General features: G+C 42.1%; 1 protein-coding gene across 1 annotated transcript in view; it reads left to right on the top strand.

Moving 5' to 3' along the window:
* Positions 1-37: 37 nt before the first annotated feature.
* The window catches only part of whrna (whirlin a), a 133,713-nt gene continuing 121,948 nt past the window's right edge, over positions 38-11,802 (top strand). The window contains exon 1 of the mRNA XM_029516036.1: positions 38-781. Coding sequence (XP_029371896.1) covers positions 38-781 — 744 coding nt within the window. The remainder of the gene's footprint in view (positions 782-11,802) is intronic.

Here is an 11,802-nt window from a genome sequence, read left to right as displayed (position 1 = left end):
GGGGTGCCCGGCGCCGTGTCCCGGTCTCACAGCCAGGATGAGCAGCACCGACCTGGAGCGCATGTCGCTCAGCTCCTCGGCCAACTCGGTGGCCTCCAGCGCTCGGACCTTGTCCGCTAACGTGAGGAAGCTGCACAACGCGCTCAACCTCCTGCTCAACGACTTCGAGAGGGAGCAGTTCATCCACTGCCTCAACGTGTACCACTCCAAACGCAACGTGTACGACCTGGTGCAGACCCTCAACGTCATCCTCAACGCACCCAGCAAGCGGCAACTTCTGCCCATGCTGCGGCTGGTCATCCCCCGCTCCGACCAGCTCCTGTTCGAGCAGTACACCTCGGAGGGCCTCTACTTAAAATCGGATTTAGTCGCCAGCAACGGCAACGCCAAAACTCCACCGGGCGACCTCCCCGGCGCCAGCCCGACCGCCCCGGGGCGTTTCTCGCCGAGCAACCCGCCCGAGTTCCAGGTGGCGTTGCGGGGCTCGCCGGACAGCTTCAGCACCAGCAGCGACGGGACAGCTCCGCTGGTGCCGCTGCTCGGCAGGAACTTCATCCACGAGCCGCCGGGCGAGCTGCGCCAGGTCACCATGAAGCGGCACAAGAGCAACGAGGGCCTGGGCTTCAGCATCCGGGGCGGCTCGGAGCACGGGGTCGGCATTTACGTGTCCCTGGTGGAGCCGGGGAGCCTGGCCGAGAAGGAGGGCCTCCGGATCGGCGACCAGATCATGAAAGTCAACGACAAAGTCTTCGAAAAAGTCACTCATGCTGAAGCGGTGAAGGTAAGCTTGGCCCCCCTCACGTCCATTACAGCCTTCACATCCATCCTTTCTATTGGCGCTATAAATCTACCAGCCCGCGGCAATTTACTCAACTGGCGCGAATGTCAGAGTCATGGGGACTATTTGCGGTGGCCTTGTGTTCATAACCTCCGTCCCGTGTGTATAATAAGCTCTTGCCTCATATTAATTATGTGCTTGACCTCAGCTTCGGCTTTTTGTGAGCTCAGTGTTGCGGTATCAGTTGTTGTAAGTGTGCGCTGTATTTCTTCTAAGGAGCCTGCTGGTAACTGGACACTGGGAGCAGCTGGTAACCGCAGAGCAGTGTGTGTTTGTGTGAAAGTGTGGGAGGAGGTGGATGTTGGCCTCTCCCTGACACTATAAATTCAAAGTAAAGCCAGAGACAACTTAAGCCCTCTGAACTATAGTTAAAGCTACTGATTGCAAAAAGCAAAACAAGCACACAAACAAAAACAAAACCTGCCTATTAGCAAATGAGGCGATAAAACAACTTGTCTGATTTGGAGACAGTGAAAGTTGATTTAGGAAGACGCCTGGCAAGGTCTTTGGTTTTAATGAATCCTGTGAGCCGTCTATTGCACTAGCAGCTCGGCTTTGTGTTTTCTTGTCATTCTCTGATAATTTTTACCTTGCACTTGCACAAATATTTGCCCATACTCAGATATCAGGGATTCATAGTGAATGGTTTTAATGGATCTGGAAACAAGCTGGCGAACCCATGCATTTTATTGTTTTGACAGTCTAAAAGCTTCCTTCAGCGACAGATCTTTCTGAAAAAAACAGACTTTAATCTTAAAACTTAACTGCAGTCAAAAAAGAGAGAGATAAAACGGTAGTTTGACATTTATATCCATTCACCAGTGCAAATATGGCTTACACCTTGAAAGAAGACTTATTCATGGGTTAAAAAACAGGAATCAACTTTTCCTAAACAATGAGAAATAATCAGCAAGGTGTTCGTCTGGCTATATGAAACTTCAGCGGCTTGTTCTCATCGAGGAGAATGGATTATAGCTCAATGAGGTACTTTATAACCTTCGATGGTCTTGAAAAAGTCATCCATGCTTTTATCTTTCCCCGTGTGGACTTTGCTAATTCACTTTATGCAGGGTTCAGCTATAAGGCAATCCCTTTCAGTCAATCCAAACTGCTGGCTTTTAACTAATGCCAAGAGATGAGAACATGCTATGCTTTTGAAAATGTCACATTCTATCCTGGATGCCGTGGATAACTGCCTTTCCTTTGCTCCAAGTTGGTCTGATCTTTAAGAGGAACACATTTTTCAGATTTTACTGTAATTGCACACTGTTTTGTTTTGGTATTTTTAGCTTTGTTAGCTCCGTCTGCTCAGTGAATCTATGAGGAAACTAAAAATCTCCGCTATCCTATGTAGGTTTCTGTGGACTTGTAGCGTGTTGTCGCTCACTTGCAACTGGAAAAAGTACATTTAATGTGATGGAAATGAAAGCAGTTGTCCTAGTTTTGTCTTTGTTGTTCCTCTAAATCTGCTCATCGTACTAAATTCTGTAGCGAGCCTGCAGCAGAACATCTCTGCACCTCCTATTGAACGTTATCTCGCACTGTGTCAGATTGCATACTAATCACTGTATGAACCATCCGTATTTTTCCAATCAATTTTCTCCACAGTTAAGGTTCTCTCCCACATGCGGAGCAAAAACTATTGATTGTTGTTACTGTAAATTAATGTCTCAGAGGCTGGCTGGAGTTCCTTTTCGACAAGTTCCCTTTTATGTAACCAGTTGATACTAAAACGAGTAAATCCAAATGAAAAATATTCTGTTTAAATGAGATGTCCACGTCTCTTTGTATCATAAGGTTCCTTCATTTTCTTTACTTGCTCTGGTGTCGCTGGCAGAAAATCCTGTTTTCACAGTTGTTATGCTGCGGTTTTGACAATTAAACAATTCATAATGACGTCTTTAACTATGAGCCCTACATACCCCCTGTAACAGTGCAGAGAAGCCCTGCTGAGAAGAAGTTCCCCTGGTGGTCATTAATTCTTGGGTTATTTTTGTACCCTCTGGGTTTAGCCTAAATGTTATTAAAAGGCTTTTTGAGCTGTAATCATTTTAACCCCGTTAAACTCTGTCACACCTACTAATGAGTTCATCATTACAAATGTTTCTTGTGCAGCCAGATTTTTCTGGTCTTATACAGGCCTGCACAAGTGTGTTTTATATCTTTATGTTGTGTTCATACGCTATTTGTTGCCATTGCCAGATGACAGGTATGATAGCTCTACCTGATGCCACAGCATCCTTTAAATATCTCATTCAATCTGAGCGCCACTTCCTCAGCTATGTCTTTGGACAAGAGCGAGTGATGCCTCCAATAATGAAAAAACACTTTGAAGCTCCTCAATGTACACCGTGTTTTTACAGCCCCTCAATGAACTCTATGATTGAATGGAGTTGTGGCCAGAGCATTGATTTGTGAATTAACTCCTCATTTCTTGTTAAAAAGGCTTAATATTAGATCAAAGCAAGGACTGGATCAGTACCACCCAGTCAATCGACAACAAGCCAGTTACTTAGGAATCGACACAGAGATGATGCATTGTACATTTCATTTCATTAGTAATGTGAGTCACAGAGGTGAACTGTTAAGAGAGGCAAAGTAGGGAAATAATGAGACCGCCAGGCAGGAAAGGCGACCCTCAATTTGGAAACATCTTGACAACCATGAACCTTTCTGATCCTATAGAAACACCATGCTGCCACAGAACGGGCCCTTTGGTGATATGTGCTATGGCAAGCCTCTGCTGAAGCATTCAGTGAACGTCTGCAAATTTTAGCATGTGCCTCACAGTCTAAGTCTAACATCTCCGCTCCGTATTCCTTCTTATGAAAACTATCTTTAACAAATTCTAACATTTTGTTGAAATCAGCCATATCACGATTCTCCATCTATGTCTGCCAACAGCCCACTGAGTTTAAGCTTCTGGTACATTTGACAGATGGATTGTCACCACTCAATGAGCTGTTGTCTGGAGAACTCGGCCCAAATTTCAGAAATGACAGTGATCACGTCTGATCCAGTGACCTCACTATGAGTTAAGCTCAACGTCAGAGCTACAATTATCAGTATCATTGTATTGACCTCTAGTCCAGCAAAAGGGGTTTTTGAACAATCAACATCAAGCGAATCAAAGTAACTAACAGTCAATTCAACAGCCCCACAGAGCTTTTCAACCTCCATTAGCTCAGTTTTAGTTTTATTATGCCACATTAAGAATACGATCTAGTTACAGCACACTCGTTAAGCCTGTTTGCAGCAGATATTTTAATCAAATCCTCTGATAAACCCTCTGAACATGCCATGATCACCAGTGTATCAGCTTGAACTTAAACAACAATTCAGATAGTGATAATGTTAAGCCATCTGTCTGCTTATTAGTTGTTTGTGCAAATTAGTTTTAGTTTTTTGTCTTTTGTCAGCTAGCTGTGCTCAGGCAGAATGTTACATGAAAGTGACTTATGTTTGCCAAAAATCCCCCAAAAAAAAAGAAATCACCAATCCTACAGAAAAACAGATTTGACTTTAAATTTAAAGCACTCTAAGTATTTGAAATGCATTTTATTTCTAACAGGTTACTCATTCACGCTGTTTTTCTCCCTGCTGTGTACCTCTGCTTAGGCTTAATCCGCTCCAATTTAGCAAACCTGTGTCAGCTGATGAATTCAGGGATGGCCTCTGAAAGCATTAGGTTGTTATTTGGCGTAGGGGATGAGTAAAGGACTTACAGCTGTATTTATTTCTCTCTGACTCCCCTCTTCCTAAGAGCCTGCCTTGGCCCTGGTCCCTGGAGTCACTGCCAAGGTTAGCTACCCAGTCAGCATTTAGACCTTTTTCTTTATCATCTTTTGATGTGACGTCCTGGACAGTGAGAGGACGTGACAGTGTTGGGATAGGGACATAAATTGTGTTGTTTTGGAGCCAGAGCCACAACATCAAGACAAGTAGACTTGCCACTAGCAGTCGCAGGGGGCCTGTCTCAGACTTTTTATTCTGATTGGTTTCAACTCTCAGGGAGTGTGCGAGAGAGGAACAGAGGCAAAATGCTGGTGTAGAGCCACAAATTCACCAAGAGACAGAGAGGAAGGCACAAGGCAAGATGGCAAGGGATGACCTTGTTGGACCTTGTTTCCTCTTTGTCTTAATTATTTCTGACTGCTGCCCACAGTAATTCAAAGAAACACTGTAGTTCGGTGTCAGTTGCTGACAGTTGGTGCAATGACCGACCTACTAAGGGAGCAGAGGGTGAGGAGAGGGGGAAAAAAAAGATAGAGACTGGCTGGTCTAAATTCACTGGGTTGACACCTGAGCTGCTGCCAGGCACATTGACATGCAAAGTCTTGGCCACTTAGCCGAGCAGCCTGCAGCAGCTCTGCACCCTGCTAATGGTTGGCGCATTGATTAGATGGCACAAGACAGATAGAAATCTTGTTAAAATTTCCGATTCATAGCTTGGAGCTGAATCTGCGCCTGGGACAGAGGTTTGCCCTACTTCTTACTGCGAACCTGCACACCAGCACCAGAGTGCTGACCGTGGGGACTTTGCACTTACTTCGCCCACTTTGCGTGCCTCTATGCATTGGTCAAAAACCTGCATCTCTCTAATGCAGATTATTCACACTTACAAGGCTCCATAAAATGGCTCGTATAAGTAATTAGTGTGATGTGGTTCCCTTTGAGGCTGGTTGCTTCTGTAGGACATGTACCAGTTATGGAGTGTGTTCGACAACATCACCCCAACTTTAAAGAGTCAACAGACATAATTCCCCAGGAGTTTTCCTGCCGTAAAAAGTTTAGCTAATTATTTCAAAGGGACAGGTAGCAGTTCAACATTTTCAGCTACCACAGAGGATAATTAACTTCTAATAGTAAAATTAAGTTGAGTTCTGAAACCATTATCTCCAGAGATGGGTGAGGGACTGAATCACCTGTCACGCTGCCAAAAGTCACTGCTGTCACAGAAAGTCAGGATAAAGAAAGATGCCGATCAGTCAGAGAGGATCTTTCTGACCACCAGAAATGGCTGACAATAGAAACTGAATATGGAACTGATAAACAAGGAGCACAAGATTTACATTTTGCTGTGGGAAGTATTTCATGGTTCATTTGAAGGACGAGGACTCCTTCCCAACAGAACTACTCTGAGAATGTTTTCATAGCCCTTAAATGTCCTTTTCAAAAACCAAAACCTCTAAATCATGAGGGGCGATATGGCCTTTTGACTCTTCTCCAGCAGTCATACAATGAAAAATTGGGGCTGAGCATCAAGAGTCTTGGGGTGTGAAGACACACTGAACAGAGGTGACTAAACACTGCAGCGAGCAGCCTGGAATAAATCAGGTTGAGTGCCTTTGGTCTGGCCTCTGGGCTTGTATTTACACACTTTTGGTGGTATGTTTCTAATGACACTAAGCAGCAGATTTGTCTACAAATAAGTTTGGAGTGCATCCTTCAGTACACAAGGGGCGCAGATTGTTGCCTAAAGGCACCCTGAAGGTTAGACAACTCCACAGCAAACAATACAAATGTTGTGCGTCTGAAATCACGGCAAAGGTGAATTATTCCGTGTTTTTCTTATTCCCTGTCCTCGACAGCTATTGCAAACATGCCCTTGGGCCAGAGATTGAGGACTTATTTCATCAAGTTGCAAAATTTTGCTGTCTAGTGGGGATTTTCTCTGATGTAATCTGCTGAACATGAGAGAGGACATTGCTCAAAAACCTCGCAAAACTTCCTGGATAAACAGACTATTGCATAGATAGACTTGTTTTCGCATCCTTCTGCTGCGGTTCCATTTATTCCTAACCTTAACCCTCTAAAAGCCAGTGGGCTTTACAGAAGCACTTCTCCGGGGTTTCAAATGGCATTTTATATCACAAGTGGCTCAGTTTGGTGACTGTACCAAATGCGGACTCATACAAATTATTTATGAATATACAAATCTCAGTGTGCTTTAGGGCTGTCATAAATACCCCAAGGCTTCACCTGTTGCTATGGTTACTGATGCCCCTATCAATATTTGATTATAATGTATAGTTACATGCATTATGGCAAACGTCCCAAAGAGCAGAAAGGTTTAATCTTAGTAATAGTTTGGTGCATTAGCAGCAGTGACAGTGTGACAGCCTTACAAGATAAAACCATAAAAGCGAGATCCTAGAGTGACTTCCAGATTTGTGAAGTTGTACACACAATGTAAACATGTTGCAAATGCACAACAAAGTTGGCAAACAGCTACAGCTCAAATTTTATTGTGTTTTTTTTTTTTTTTGTTATTTGACTATTTGCAAGTTGAAGTCAGAAACATGTTAAAGCCTCAGAAATGGTGTTGGGGATTGGCCCGGTGTGCTTGCTCTGCTGTGAGTTATGTGAAAGGCCCAGGCTGTAGTTGGTAGGAGAGGACAGCCATTATTAGAAAATATCACCTGTGTGTAAAAGCTGCAGAAACTGTTCATGATGCTAAAAATGGGCTTCTGCTTGGTTTCAAACATTTTGTGTTGAAATGTGTTTATAATTTTAGTTTTGTTGTTGTTGTGTTTTTTCTTTTTAATCTCAGCACTTGCTGCTTAAGTGACACGGGGTTTCATCACTATATTTGCTGGTGTTTTTTTTTTTTTTACAGGTATTGAGATTTGAACAAAAATGAACTAAATCATGGTTTAGCAATCTCTCACCGTAATGTAATTCATTCAGGTTTTGTATGATTTATGACTTGGTAGGTTAATTTAAGAACTTTTGCGCTGCAGGCATTAATTGATTTATGGATCATTTGGTTTTTAATCACAGCTGTATTTCAAATGGTGGTAAATATTTGCATATTAATTCCTACTCTCTAAATGGTTTTTCTATTTTTCAGAATAAATTATTTCTCAGAATATGATGTGCTTAGAACAGGACCTTTATCTACACGGGAATAAAGGTTGACTCTGCCGTTTTTCCATGACATTACGACTGAATGCTAATTATATGCTAAGTGCAGACATCAAATATCCATGGAGAAATGCTCACGTATAACGTCTGAGGTCTTTCAGCCAGTGTTTGCAGGTTGCCAGTGCATGATTGAAACCCCAACACTCTTTTCGTGGCTGAGCCTGGAGAATACTCTGTCATGATTTTTACATTAATGACAAATCCTAGTTTATTCTGATTATCTCCAAATAGCTACTTTGTGTTTTGGAACATGAGCAGTGTTGATGCGGTGCTGCTGTAGTTAGGGGGGGAAAAAAGGCTTTCCATCCTTAATATAAAGAACTCTGCTCTAAAATAGGGCTGTGAAAGTCAAGCTTTTTTCTATATGGCCCACAGCTGTCTATAATGGAGCGGGGGGTAGTTTTGGACCAGCTGCATAAGTCTTGATTAAACAAAGTGCAGGCTTATGTTTGCTTCAAAATTGCGGTGCCCTTGAACAAGACATTTAACAGCTAACTGCTCCGCTGGCCAATAGTTTTTTGGCCACCACTTTGTATTGGCTGGGTTCCACATGTGACTATGTCTGGCTGTATGCGAATGAAACGGCTGACGTTTGGAGGATCAGCACTTCTTCTTATTTCTTCTTAAATTCTTGGCAGCTTGAACGACATGCCTTAAGGACAGAAGGCAGTTTCCATCGACTGTACAGATGCAGCCCCTTTGCTCTGAGATATTTTCCTTTTTTCTTCTGCTAGCAGTTCCCATGTTGCCACGGGTTTTAAAAGGAGAAGACATCCTTCAATTTGGTGTAAAATAACATGTTACATGGTCTGAGAACTGCCATATTCATACTGAATTTTAGAAGCTTCTCTCCAATTAAACATTTGCTCAACCCACAGTGAAAAAATGTCAGAATGTAGTGTTTTTTTCTCCTCTTTTACCCCCAAGTATCTTTTTTTTCTTTTTCAAGAAAAGCCTCACTTGAATATCTTTCTTTGGCTGCAGTCTAAGGAGTGAGCATGGCAAAAGAAAAATGGAGGGAGAAGAATCAGAAACATATAGGATGGATGGACAATGAATAATGAAGTTTCATCATTAGTGCATAACACCAGAGCATTATGTGGTTTTTGGTTACATGGGCCATTTTGCGATGAATATACTGCACATTGTATAATTTTTATATCTCAATATTGATTTAAATCCTATTCTCTGGGCCTTCTAACAACCATTACATGTCAAGATTTAACGTAGCTCCTCAGTTTTATTGCTCCCGGTAATTATTCAAGTGATATATTTATAAATCGCTTTAATTTAAGTGGATGAGGACCAAGTCTCACCAGCTTTGTGTTGTACCGTGCCACTTTAATGAATATGGAAATGTTTACTGGCGTCGGAAGCTTAACGGCGAAGAGATGGGAGACGATGGAAATGTACTGCAAGGCGTTGTTATTATAATTGATATGGTCTCAGTCAGGGCAGGGCGTGATGTCGTTTGTAGGGATTTAAAACTGTAAGCCGTCACACTTGTTGCCGTTCTCTGTCTCCTCCTACGTTCTTCTCGTAAAATGTCCTCGTTTTTCATGTAAACCTGTGCTCACACCATTAGTTGTCCATACAGTGATAGATATTGCCTTTTTACTTTCACGTGCTTCTACCAGGCCACACCTCCTCACACATTTGCACATAAACACACTCGTATCCCTGTAATCTGTCCCAGGCACTAAATCAGGAATGTCTCTCTTCCTTTGCCTTTCCCTGTCAGATATCTCATAATTTTGTCCATCTTTAGGCAGCATTTTTATTCTACTCTACTTGGCCCACCTGGGGTCCCTTAGACTGATTTGCTGCCAAAGTGACTCTTTTGTAACGGTCTAATTGCTTTACAATGGAGCCACCGAATGCTTCAGTTCACAGCGAAGGTGTCCCCAATCCATCACCTGGTCTCCTCAGCACTAAATCACCGGAAGCAGCCATTAATATCTGGTCAATGAGTTGAATCCCTTCATTTCTGGTCACTTGTGTCTGCAGGCAGGAAATGACTTATTCTATTGAAAACTGGGGTTTTTCAATTTTAACAGAGATGAGATTTTAGAATTTAAGGCCTGTGGTGATTCTTCCATCACACTTTGTGCAAATGAAGTTGTTTTGATGTGTAGTAAACCAAAATGCCAGAGTACGTTTTTTTTTTTTTTTTTTTTTAGCACTCCAAACTAAAAGTAATCAAGCCGACTACAATAACCACGTAGTAAAACTTCACGTCATGAAGATTTTAGTGGTTGGTGTTTGTTGAAGTGTTGTAGAGTCTTTTTATGCTCGCTGTTTTCACTGCTTTCACTGATGCACAGCTGTTGTGTTAAACTGTGTTAAACCCAATAAACTCTAGCTATAGCTAACAGGTTTGAGCCGGATACTCAGCCGAAACAAGTATCCGGCTCGGATATAGGAATTTTGATGAGTACCATACGAGTAATACAAGTCGATATCCGTGCTCGGGCTGAAGGAAAATCCTCCTCAGGGCGTCCTCTAGGGCTGGGATTCTTTTAGCTGGGTCATTTCTTAGGTTTTTGGGCATATCTTATTTTAGGTTGGCACCCAAAAAAAGGGATCAGGCCTAATTTTTCATACATATTATTTTTTTTATGTCAGATTTAGATTCTGAAAATCAGGATATAATAGTCATTTTTTTCTTGCCTTTGAGTATCAGGTTTGCATTTACACTGCTACTCACCACGTACTCATACGTTTGTACCTATAAAATTAATGAGGGTATTTAAATATGTTGGCTGTTGCTGGAAGGCCCAGAGCAAGCAAACCAGAATTGGAAATGGGTCAGTATATAAAGAATCATCCAGATTCTTCCAGTATTTTCAGGAGCTCCCTGTATGAGGTATGTAAACTATTGCACCCAGAATTAAAAATGTTAAGTGAAAAATGAATGAAAACTGAATCAAATCGTTGCTATACTCAGGAACATGGCGAAACACTTTTTTGGGTGGGTTCTGTGTCTAAAGTGGACTTTTGTGAGTGGGTGAAGACTGAGATGCCCTTCAGACTCTGAGCAGAAGTAGCACTTCTAGTGTCCTGACTTTACGGTTGAACTGAGCTGGTTCATTTATTTTTTTTTTTCTCCTTCTTTCTTTCTTTTTCACTGAAGCTCCACCGAGCAATTGTCCGAGTCATAAGGCTGCAGGAAATCTGCTTTGAATATTAGTGAGGATTTAAAAGGTTTATTTTCACTTTGGCTTTGTCTGTTGCTTTTTGGTGAGTGTAATTATGAGCTGGTCACAGAGGCAGAGAGGATGGGGTGGGAAGTCAAACAGACGTTCTTTTCATGCGGTCTGTATTGTCATAGTTTTGCAGTCAATTCATTGCAGGCCATCGAAACACAAGTACCTCATGTCAGACAGTTTTAGCTCTCTATCTGGTGTCTCCTCCCTTTGTGCTCATGCATAAAGTATTCCAATAGGACATCATTTCCAATAAAGCAGTTCTCATTGACACGTGTCTCCAGACAATGGCGTACGTTATGTAATGACCAAAGGGACTAGCCTAGCTGCATTGTATTCATCTGTGCTGGTCAACAAGTGATTCTGCCTCACTGTTCTTATATAATCACACTTAGCGTCGCAGATTTAGCTGCAGATTTGCATGTGTTTCTGTATCAGCTAGGCCAGACTTCTTACACTTCCTAAAAGGACCATCTGTGATGATCTGCAAGGGGTGGGAGGTGCTCTGTCCTGCCTTGTTCTTCTTTATTTCAACTAGTACTGGATGGTATATTTTTTCATTTCTGCCGATACAAGATAATTCTGATATCAATATGAACATTTAGAATGGCCACAACAGATGCTTGTATCTACAAACTTCTGAAAAATTATTTTGCGAAGTCTATGAAACCTTATCCTTTAAAACTATGGCATATTTAAGATAAATAAACAGTACAAGTAAATCAATGAATGTCTTTTATTTGTATTCAGCCTTCATATACAAACAAGAAACATGACAGCACTGTCACAGAGGACAACCTGAGTCTTGTCGATATTACTGTGTATCTTTAA

Source organism: Echeneis naucrates, chromosome 12, assembly GCF_900963305.1.
Source record: "Echeneis naucrates chromosome 12, fEcheNa1.1, whole genome shotgun sequence".
Classification (NCBI taxonomy): Eukaryota; Metazoa; Chordata; class Actinopteri; order Carangiformes; family Echeneidae; genus Echeneis; species Echeneis naucrates.
The sequence above is the reverse complement of the archived record's forward strand: the minus strand, read 5'-3'. Positions and strand labels throughout refer to the sequence as shown.